General features: G+C 37.1%; 1 protein-coding gene across 4 annotated transcripts in view; it reads left to right on the forward strand.

Moving 5' to 3' along the window:
* RIC1 (RAB6A GEF complex partner 1) overlaps positions 1–9,437 on the forward strand; it is a 165,408-nt gene extending 155,971 nt beyond the window's left edge. For all 4 annotated transcript variants that reach the window (XM_011988383.1, XM_011988384.1, XM_011988385.1 and 1 more), the window contains 5 exons: positions 1,905–2,191; positions 3,024–3,215; positions 5,469–5,646; positions 5,797–5,985; positions 6,851–9,437. In XM_011988383.1, the coding sequence (XP_011843773.1) occupies positions 1,905–2,191; positions 3,024–3,215; positions 5,469–5,646; positions 5,797–5,985; positions 6,851–7,139 (1,135 nt within the window). In that variant the 3' untranslated portion in view covers positions 7,140–9,437. The remainder of the gene's footprint in view (positions 1–1,904; positions 2,192–3,023; positions 3,216–5,468; positions 5,647–5,796; positions 5,986–6,850) is intronic.
* The last annotated feature ends 2,117 nt before the right edge of the window (positions 9,438–11,554 follow it).

Genomic DNA, 11,554 nt, shown 5'->3' on the forward strand with positions numbered 1-11,554 from the left:
TCCTCCCAAGTTCACTTCAGTACCCTTTGAGTATTTTCTGCCCCTTTTTCTGGAATAGATCTTGATGTACCTGTTCTGAATGTAACAACTTTTGTTTGTTTAAGACAGAGTCTCACTCTGTCACCCAGGCTGGAATGCAGTGGCACCATCTCAGCTCACTGCAATCTCCGCCTCACAGGTTCAAGGGATTCTCTTGCCTCAGCCACCCGAATAGCTGGGATTACAGGCATGTGCTACCACACCCGGCTAATGTTCGTATTTTTAGTAGAGATGGGGTTTCACCATGTTGCCCAGGCTAGTCTCGAGCTCCTGGCCTCAAGGATCTGCCTGCCTCTACTTCCCAAAAGGCCGGAATTACAAGCGTGAGCCACCCTACCTGGCCAAATGCCACAGACTTTTTTTTTTCCCCATAAGTTACTGGGGTCCAGGTGGTATTTGGTTACATTAGTAAGTTGTTTAATGGTGATTTGTGAGATTTTGGTGCACCCATCACCCGAGCAGTATACACTGCACCATATTTGTTGTCTTTTATCCCTTGCCCTACTCCCAGCCTTTCCCACAAGTCCCCAAAGTCCATTGTATCATTCTTATGCCTTTGTGTCCTCATAGTTTAGCTCCCACATATCAGTGAGAACATACAATGTTTGGTTTTCCATTCCTGAGTTACTTCACTTAGAATAATGCTCTCCAGTTTCATCAGGTCATTGCAAATGCTGTCAATTCGTTCCTTTTTATGACTGAGTAGTATTCCATCATATATACGTATGTACGACAGTTTCTTTATCCACTCATTGATTGATGGGCATTTGGGTTGGTTCCACAATTTTGCAGTTGTGAATTGTGCTGCTATAAACATGCGTGTGCAAGTATCTTTTTTGAATAATGCCGCCTTTTCCTCTGGGTAGATCCCCAGTAGTGGGATTGCTGAATCAAATAGTAGTTCTACTTTTAGTTCTTTAAGGAATCTCCACCCTGTTTTCCATAGCAGTTGTACTAGTTTACATTCCCACTAGCAGTGTAGAAGTGTTCCCTGATCACCACATCCATGCCAACATCTACTGTTTTTTGATTATGGTCATTCTTGCAGGAGTAAGGTGGCATTGCATTGTGGTTTTGATTTGAAAATGCAACAGACTTTTAAATTACCTCTGATGATAGAGGACGCAAGTAAAAAGGAAGATAGATAAATCTGTAGGTAATCCAAAAGCCTTCTTAAAGTCAGTAGTTTTACCTGTCCTTCTAATTATACCTTTTGATAAAAAATCAAAATAAAAATTTAGTGCTAATGCATTTGACCTATTGATTAGAGAAGTTATTAAACAGTGGAGGAGCCAAATGAATTGTACCTGTAGTCCCAACTACTTGGGAGGCTGAGGTGGGGAAGATAGCTTGAACCCAGGAGTTTGAGGTTGCAGTGAGCTATGATCACACCACTGCACTCCAGACTGGGTGACATTGTGAAACCTTGTCATTTAAGAAAAAAAAAAAATTGGTTTTCTTTTCATGTCTGCATGACTCACACTGAGAAATTTAATTTCACTTTGCCTCTCTATCCTTAGTTTCTTTGATGTGCTCTCCTTCCCTCTCTTCATTGGGCTTTTCAAATACGGCATAGGTTTGCTGCCTTTCTTTCCTGTCACCTGCTTCCTAGTCTGACTTCTTCCATCCCCCTTTTCCTGTTCCCTGTATTCATTCTAGAGATGTGTCTTAAAGAGCCTACTGTGTTCCGAGGGTTGTGGTGTAACACGGAGGAGAAGCGCTGATACTTTATCATCATTGTCAATCAGAATTAGATCGTGAATCTCTTATCTCCTTGTCAGCTTTATCAGTACGTCTGCGTAATTAAGTATGTGAAATCCTCCAGTAAAGATTATTCTGTAGCTTTCTTGTGTTTCCACTTACAGATGGAGCAAAGACAGTGACTGTGCTGAGAACATGTATATTGACATGATGCTCTGGAGACATGCTCGGCGCCTCTTAGAAGATGTGAGGTTAAAGGACCTTGGCTGCTTTGCAGCCCAGCTGGGCTTTGAACTAATTAGTTGGCTGTGCAAGGAACGTACCCGAGCTGCCCGGGTAGACAACTTTGTAATAGCCCTGAAGAGACTCCATAAAGATTTCCTGTGGCCACTTCCAATCATCCCAGCCTCTTCTATCAGTTCTCCTTTCAAAAATGGAAAATACCGAAGTGGTAATGTAGACTTCATGTCACTTGTACAAGAAGAATTGTATTTTACTCCATGTATTTACACATTTTGCTGTTAGTTGATATTCAAGGAATTATTTTCATTCCAAACTTAGGAGTGGATAAAAGCCAACTTTTTGTACATGAGTTGGAATGCCAACTATTTGACCAAGGATGTAAATAAAGTAGAACCTATGTCTCTAAGTCTTGTGACCTTGAAGTCTAATTCAAAAATCTAATCATTCTTGGATTATAAAGAAGTTGAGAACTGCCTGAATATAAAAGCTACCATGCTCATGTTATTGTGGGAGAGTTCTGGAATCAGATAGACATGGACCTCAAAATAAGCTGACAGAACTCACTCGAAGGGAACAGTAAAGGCCACCTTCTAAAGTAGGAGAGGACAAACTGAAAATGTATATTTTGGTGAAAGAAAAGTTTAAAGTTTTTAAATTCAGGTCTTTTTATGAAGACTGTTCTAATTATTATTATTTATGAATATTGAAACCAAAACTTTTAACTTTGGCATTTAGAAACTTCATGTTATCTTAAGAACCAAAGCAAATCACTTAGAAGATCAACATAATACAGTTTTGCCTAGCTCCAGTAAGAGATACAATGATATAACTGTTAGGTGGCATTGTATGGTCAGTTCATTGTTACACAATCCCACGTCTCTAGTTTTGGGGTGGCTGGAAACAGTGTAAGACAGTAATTGCCTTTAAACTGTTCTTATTGAGTAGGCACATGGGGGAAGCTAAAAGAGCTGAACTGAAAATGTCAGTGCGTGCATCTTGAATTTCTTCCTCCATTTTTTGTTTTCGGACCCACTCTGCAGTGGGAGAGCAGCTGTTAAAGTCTCAATCAGCTGACCCATTTTTAAACCTTGAGATGGATGCTAGCATCTCCAACATCCAGCGAAGTCAGAGCTGGCTCACCAACATTGGCCCCACCCATCATGAGATAGACACAGCTTCATCCCATGGACCACAGATGCAAGATGCCTTCTTGTCACCTTTATCTAATAAAGGTAAATGTCATTTTAAGACCTGGCTGTTCTTCAGTTCCTTTGAAGAAAGTTTATGTGCTATAGCACTTCAGAGATCGACCTTCACTCGTTTTCTGTCGTGATGGAGGATTAACCATTTGTATCCACTGGAGAGGTAGACAGTTTGTAGAACAAGGCCAAATTGGCCTTGACTGTACTTTGCCATATTTATTTTACGTGAACAAAATAAATAGTACAGATCAATAGATGAATCTTTGTAAATCAGTTTTGCTGATAAGGAAACACTTTGACCTCCAAATAAGCAAAATGTGTTATCCTCATATAAAGAATTCCATTTTTATCGTAATTAGATGTGGATCATAAAAAATTTTACTCCATTATCATTTTTATATTTTTTATTTCTTTTTCTTTTGGAATATGTGAGGAGGTAAGGTTTTTTATTTCTTAAAAATTTGTGGACATTTGCTTTTGCTCTTGCTATATAAGTTCCTACATAATATCCTTGATTTTGCCTCTTGGTCTTAAAAGCTTGTAATATTTACTATCTGGCCCTTTTACAAAAAAATGTACACCAACCTCTGCTCTATAGTAATGGGCAAATTACAAACTGAAGAGCTTTTGAAGCAATTTGTGTTGGCATAGGGTTATACAGTATAGGAGCTTAAACAACAATTGAAGTTTTTTGTTTTTTTAGTGACCAGGCATTTGTCTAATGTTTGATTATCAGTCTGCCATCACTATTACCTGAGCTTCTGCTATGTGAGGAGGCTTACAGATCTCATCAGTTTTTTTTTAAAAAATTGTGGTAGAATACACAATTTAACAGCCTAACCATTTTTAAGCAAAGTTTGTAGTGTTACACCCACATTGTTCTGCAATCAACCTCCAGAACGCTCTTCATCTTCAAAATGAAAACCCTGTATATGTTATTTAATAACAACTCCCCATACTTCTTCCCCCAGCCACTGGCAACCGCCATTTTATTTTTTCTCTCTCTGAATTTGACTGTTCTAGGTCATATAGTGTTTGTCTTTTTGTGACCAGCTTATTTCACTTAGCATAATGTCCTCATGTTCATCTGTGTTGGAGCATGTTTTATTCATTTGTATGCAGAAACCATGTTTTGTGTATTCGGATGATGATGGACACTTGGGTTGCTTTTAGTTTTGGCTATTGTGAATTATGCTGCTATGAACGTGGGTATATAATATTTCTGTGAGACTGTTTTCAGTTCTTTTGGGTGTATATATCCAGAAATGGGACTGCTGGGTCACAATTCTACTTGCAGTTTTTTTGAGGAATTGCCATAATGTTTCTCATAGCAATTGCACGATTTTATATTCTCAGCAGTGGACAAGGGTTCTATTTTCTCCACATCTCACCAACACTCACTTTCAGTTTTTTGATAGTAGTCATCCTAATGGTTGTGGGATGGTACCATTACTTTACAAAACTTTTTTAAAGAGATAATTTCAAATATATTAAAAAGTAGAGATAATATAGTGGGGTTCCCCTCCTTCCCCCATGTGGCCGTCACTCAGCTTACATCACTAATGGCCACACTTGTTTGGTGTACCTCCCCCTCTTGTATTAACTGAAGACAATCCATGATATATTAGCTATAAATATTTCAGTATTTTTCCTACAAGGACTCTTGAAGAATTATGACCGAAATACCATTATCATCCCTATAAAAATTTGATGATTCCTTGATACCATCAAATATCCAATAAGTATTCAGATTTCTAATTTTCATAAACATCAAAATTTTGTACAGGTCAAGATTTAAGTAAGGTTCACATATTGTGATTGTGTTCTTAATTCTCAAGTGGATGTTCCCCCACCATCTCCTTTTCCCTTCCTTGCAGTTTATTCATGGAAGAAATTTGATTTTGTGGATTTTCTCACAATAATGATTTTGCTTATTACATCTTCATGGTTTAGTTGAACAGTTTCCTCTGTATTTCCTGTAAATTAGTAGCTGAATGTAAAGACTTGGTCAAATTCTAGCTAGATTTTGCTGAGGGAGCTGGAGAAGACTGCTTCATAGATGGTGGTAGTATGTTTTTCCATCTAAAGGTACATAATGTCTGGTTATCTAATTCTTTCTTTAAATATCTTCTATGTTCACATGGTAATTTTAGCCATGGATTTCATGTTTTAGTTTCAAGAGTCTGAGAAATCAACATCTGAGGAACAGCTAATATTTAAAATTAAAAGAAAATATATTTTCTCCAAGAAGCTGGTTTGTAACTTTTGGCAATTCTTCATCAGGTGATGAATGCAGTATTGGTTCAGCCACAGACTTGACTGAAAGTAGCTCCATGGTGGATGGAGACTGGACGATGGTGGATGAAAATTTCTCTACACTCAGTTTAACTCAGTCAGAGCTGGAGCACATTTCCATGGAGTTGGCCAGTAAAGGGCCTCATAAATCCCAGGTCCAGCTTCGGTGAGTTTCTTGGCTATTTGAAATCACAGAATGCCTACTCAGAGTATTTGGGCAAATAGGTATGGGGCTACTTTCCTAAGAATCATTGTACTTCTGTACATCTTATAGAGCCTGCTTAGCATAAATCATTTTGTTTCTGCTTACATTTAGATATTTGCTACACATTTTCATGGAGGCAGGGTGCCTGGACTGGTGCATTGTTATAGGCCTGATTCTTAGAGAATCTTCAATAATCAATCAGATTTTGGTTATTACACAGTCTTCAGAGGTAGATGGAGAGATGTTACAGAACATAAAGACAGGGCTCCATGCAGTAGACCGATGGGCCTCGACAGACTGGTAAGTGCTGCTTTCCTTAGGATTGGTGTCCTTCCATGTCTTTTGGTGAATCCTGTCCTTTCACATTAAGGCTTAGTTATGGTTCATGTATTTTATTTTATTTATTATATATTATTTATGTTCATTTTTAAGCTACTTTCTTTAATAATCATTCTATACCCAGCTATTTAAATGAATATCCATCAAATAAAGTTACACTGTTGGTCAGTGTATAATTTATAGTGTGAATGTGTATCACTGACTTAAGATTGATGCAGTGCAAATGAGCTTAGAATTAGACTGGAACTTCAGATTTGCAGCCCTGTGGAATTTAAAGCAATAGTCTAAAAATATCTACTTGAAAAGATTCAAAGTTAAGGTCCATGTGAATTTAACATTCCATGACAGTTACAAGCAAATCCAAATTAGAGTTGTGGTGGCAGTTAAGAGCCTTGGACTCTAGCCCTGTCTTTATTACCAGTTATGTGTGTATTCAGAGCTAGTTAATTCCCTTACTTGGATCTGGTTTTCCTTAATTGCCAAATGCATTTAGGTTAAATGTTGTCTGAAGGTCCTTTTTCAAGTCTAAGCTCCTGTTGGCCTTTCAATTGTAAAATACAATTTTTAGTTTTAATACTAGTTCTAAAACATCAGCCTTTGCCCCTAGTGCTTAGAAACTTAAGCCTAAGGCTTATGCAATGTGTAACCCCCTCTGCTGGGCAGGACACCCAAGAAGCCCTTCCTCCCTACCTTCTTTGCCTCCTATCTCCCCTCCTAATCTATCATTGTCCTTATCATATCAATGTTTAGTAGAAGTTCACCCGTAACATTCTACCAGACCTTTTGAATTATGGCAGAGGAGCTAATGTTTTTTTTCTCTACATAGTCCTGGATATAAGCCATTTTTAAACATCATTAAGCCACAACTGCAGAAGCTCAGTGAGATAACAGAAGAGCAGGTCCAGCCAGATGCCTTCCAGCCAATAACTGTGGGTAAGACTCCTGAACAGACCAGCCCCCGGGCAGAGGAGAGCAGAGGCTCCTCCAGCCATGGAAGCATCCCCCAGGGAGAAGCTGGAAGCAGCAGTATGGTCAGCCGGAAAGAGGAGGACACAGCCCAAGCAGAGGAGGAAGAACCTTTTCAGGATGGGACTTACGACTGTTCTGTGTCCTAACAACAGCGAGGTTCCGTCACAAAGGGGCAGTATTAATTAGCAGCAGCGTGCAACTCAGTACGTTGTAACACAGTTCGATGATTTAACAGGAGAACTCAGTTCAGAGACTCTTTGGTAAGTATTATTAGATTTTAAATAATTCTTTCTTGTCTAAGAAATCTTTTTGACTCCATAAAAATGTGATATAAAGCATCTTTCATAAAAAATTTTTAAGCTGCAGTGAAAAGTATTGTACAGATGTACATGAGAATATTTTGGTTTTACTCAAAGGTTGGTAGCTTTTAAACCACAGGAATTGTTTTGCCCCAGGTGAGCTTACTTTTTCACTACTTACATCTTCTCACGTTTCCCAGTTCTGCATTATGTCCAGACTGCTTTTTAAAAAATAAATGCTAAGGTGCTTGCTGTAGTTTATCAGGTACTTGAGCTACCTGTTTGCTCCCTTGGATAGAGCTGGACTCCTTAATCAGTCCTCCTGAATAGATAATATGTGCCAGTGTGATGGAAACATTCTCCTTGGCTTTACTAGCCAGTTAAGTCCCAGTCCAGAATTGATGGAAGCTATTTACCTATGAGTTAATGTGCTTGTTTTAGCAAGCTTGATTCTCATTAGATCAATGTGGGCAGAGGTCTGAGGGGGGTTCTTCTCAATTATGCTGTTAGATACCACTAAACTATTTTGTATTAAAGAACAGTATCTTTTTGTGAATACTCTTGTGTAAATATACTCAAAGGCACTGTTCATATTTTTAGGACTTGTATTATAATTTGCAAGGTTTTAATGCTGGATTCTGCATGTCTACACATACAAAGACAGGGCTTGCTCCTCTGCAAAACTGAGGAAGACAGGTTTATTGGCTTGGTCATGAAGTAACAGAAATGGTCACACTGATCATGAAATGCAGCAGGTTTTGTGCAAATTAACGTAGTTTCTTATTTATTGCTTTTGTAAATTGAATAAAGATGGACTTCTATGTAAATAGACTGCTGAATCCTGTATTATCACGGCTACTAAAAATTAGTGTGTAAAGAATACATTCTTCATTGTAAACTTAAAATATTTTATGTAATTCTAGAAATGACTTAAATTTGTTTTCATACATTATGAAAACAACTGCATACTCCTTAATTGCTTTAAACACCCATCCACTGTATGTAATTCTAATTACCTTATAACAGTATTAAGACAGCTTGTTTGTACTGTGCAATTTGAACAAGGAATGCAATGTTATTTTTTACAAAAAACAAACTTGTTTATTTTTATAATAACGATGTATTTGATGTGGACCAAATTCGTACCACTATCTAAAACAGCCTCTTTTCTCATAGTGCAATTGTAGTTTAGAAACAAAACTTGGTCCTCTCTCCTTGCTTTTTAAAGTAAATGGCTAGATTTAGTTGTCTTAGCCAGGTTTCCTTTGAAGAGAAACTCAAAACCATTTTGAAACTGCTTAGTTCAGAATGCATCAAAGTATTTAAAATTACTGAGTTGGGTAATTTACTATCATTTACTTTTTACATTACAAGTGCAATAATATTTCATAAAATAAAACTCCCGAATGGGTGGAGTATGTGATTATTGGTACCTGGTCCTTCTGGTGCTATTTTTATTTAAGTCTTTATTTCAAACCACCTTTCCCTGAATCTTAAGATAATGTTTTGCATGTGAGTACATGCAGCCCAGCAAGAAACTAAACTGAACTCTCTTCTCCTGTCCTAGTCCATTAAGGAGAAGAACCAGCATTGCTTTTGTGTTTGGTGTGAACATTCAGTCAATAAAAATGATTTACCATTATAAAGAGCTGTGATCTTTTCAAGTATCTGAAATAAAACACTGTGCTGCTGAGTTCATCTCACATTCTTGAAAGCAGGGCACCAGTAAGGTAACTGTATTCCTGTGGGTTAGGCCGTGAATGAATCTTCTCTTTTATACAATATTCTTTTACAACTAATAGAGATAGGAGGCCCCAAGGCAAGAAGGTTGGCAGGTTCACAGAAAATTTGGTAATTTATTTGTTATATACTTTAATTTTTAAAAACCCATTTTTATTTTGTTGTGTTGTTTGGTTCACATATCAACTGTTTAAGCCATAATTTTAGCCAATGAATTTAAATATTCGGTATAACTATTTGAGGTTTACTAGATGCATTTATTAATAAATTATTTGCTGAAACCAAAAGAAGAAGTCATTGGGGTGTGGGAATAAAATCAACCTTTGCTTGTAATTAAAGTTGCTGCTATTTCTGTAATGTGTATTTTTTTCCCCTTGATAAAGGGCAATAAAACCATTACACAAACTTTGGTTTATTCATCATCTCAGGTTAACAAAAGCCACAAAAATCATCTTTTCATTATATAATTCTGCTTCTTAGAATTTTCCTTATGAAATGAAATTCAGACAGATTTATTTAAAATATTTATTGAGGCCGGGCGCGGTGGCTCAAGCCTGTAATCCCAGCACTTTGGGAGGCCGAGACGGGCGGATCACGAGGTCAGGAGCTCTAGACCATCCTGGCTAACACGGTGAAACCCCATCTCTACTAAAAAATACAAAAAATTAGCCGGGTGTGGTGGCGGGCGCCTGTAGTCCCAGCTGCTCGGGAGGCTGAGGCAGGAGAATGGCTTGAACCCGAGAGGCGGAGCTTGCAGTGAGCTGAGATCCAGCCACTGCACTCCAGCCTGGGCGACAGAGTGAGACTCCGTCCCAAAAATAAATAAATAAAAATAAAATTTAAAAATATTTATTTATATGTAGATTTAGAATGAGAGCATCAAGAGTTGGCAACATCCTAGATGCCTGACAATAAAATATTGGAGGAAACAGCCCATGTTGATGACATGGAAAATGTTCAAAATATAATGAAGGAATGACAGAAAATTATGTATACCGTAAGATACCTACCAAGCAAACAAAATTTTACATGTAAGTATAGAGGAACCTAGGCGTCATTTCTAATAAGTGGGATTAAAAAGTACTTTGACTTTTTCCCATTTTCCTAAATATGCTTTCAGATTTGCCTATCCTGGACATTTCATGTAAATGGAAACATACAGTATATGGACTTTTCTGTCTCACTTCTTGGCATCAAAACATGTTGTTTATTTTGGCTGTAGCCATCCAAGTTGTATATGAAGTAGTATCTCACCATAGTTTAGATTTTAATTTACTTAATGGTTAATGTACATCTTCTCATAGGATTATTAGCCATTTGCCTATTTTTGAAGAAAAATGTCCGTTTCATTAGATCATTTTATTGTTGATTTGCTGTAGTTCTTTATATATTCTGAATAGTACTCTTATGTACATATAAATTGCAAGTATTTCTTCATTCCGTGGGCTTTTCACTTTTTTAGGTTTCAATATTCAAGTTTTTTTTAAAAAAAATGTTAATTACAGCATTTGAAGCTCCCCTAATTCCACACAAAATGGAAGACTCTAAAATGTACCCATTAAATACTGCTTAAAAAAAAACAAATTGGTGAGAATACAACAGAGGTCTGATTTAGATTGAGTGTTGTCACCATGTGATTACAATCACACAGACTCTCAATCATTTCACTTTTTTGATAGTGTCGTTTTAAACACTGTTTTTCATTTTAAGTCCAACTTATTTTTTCTTCGGTTGCTTGTGCCTAATCCAGGGTTATGAATATTTATGACTAAGTTTTAAGAATTTTATAGTTGTATCTCCTATATTTAGGTCTTGATCCATTTTGTGTTAATCTTCGTATATGGTATGAAAGAGAGATCTGACTTCATCTAACATGTTGCTATTCAATTGTCAGAGCACCATTTATGGAAAATATTTTTTTCCCATTGTCAAAAAACTATAGATGTATGGGTTTATTTATAGACTCTTAATTGTATCAGACTGATCTATAATATCTTCTTATGCCAATACCACATTGCCTTGATTTCTGTTGCTTTGTAGGAAATTTTGAAAGTGGGAGTCCTAAGTTTTTTTCTTCTAGGCTGTTTTGGCTATTCTAGGTCTCTTGTATTTCCATATGAATTTTAGGATCAGCTTGTCAATTTCCATACTAAAATAAAGGCAGTTGGGATTTTCATAAGCGTTGTATTCATGACGTAAAGCAATGTGGAGAATATTGCCATATTAAGTCTTCCAGTCCATGAACGTGAGATGTCTTTCCATTTATTGTGTTTCTTTTTTTGAAAAACTGAATTTATTATAAATGAGCTCAGAATTTATTATTATTATACTTTAAGTTCTAGGGTACATGTGCACAATATGCAGGTTTGTTACTTATGTATACATGTGCCATGTTGGTGTGCTGCACCCATTAACTCATCACTTACATTAGGTATATCTCCTAATGCTATCCCTCCCCACTACCCCTCCCCACAATAGGACCCAGTGTGTGATGTTCCCCTTCCTGTGTCCAAGTGATCTCA

Source organism: Mandrillus leucophaeus, unplaced genomic scaffold (genome assembly GCF_000951045.1).
Source record: "Mandrillus leucophaeus isolate KB7577 unplaced genomic scaffold, Mleu.le_1.0 Scaffold329, whole genome shotgun sequence".
NCBI lineage: Eukaryota > Metazoa > Chordata > Mammalia > Primates > Cercopithecidae > Mandrillus > Mandrillus leucophaeus.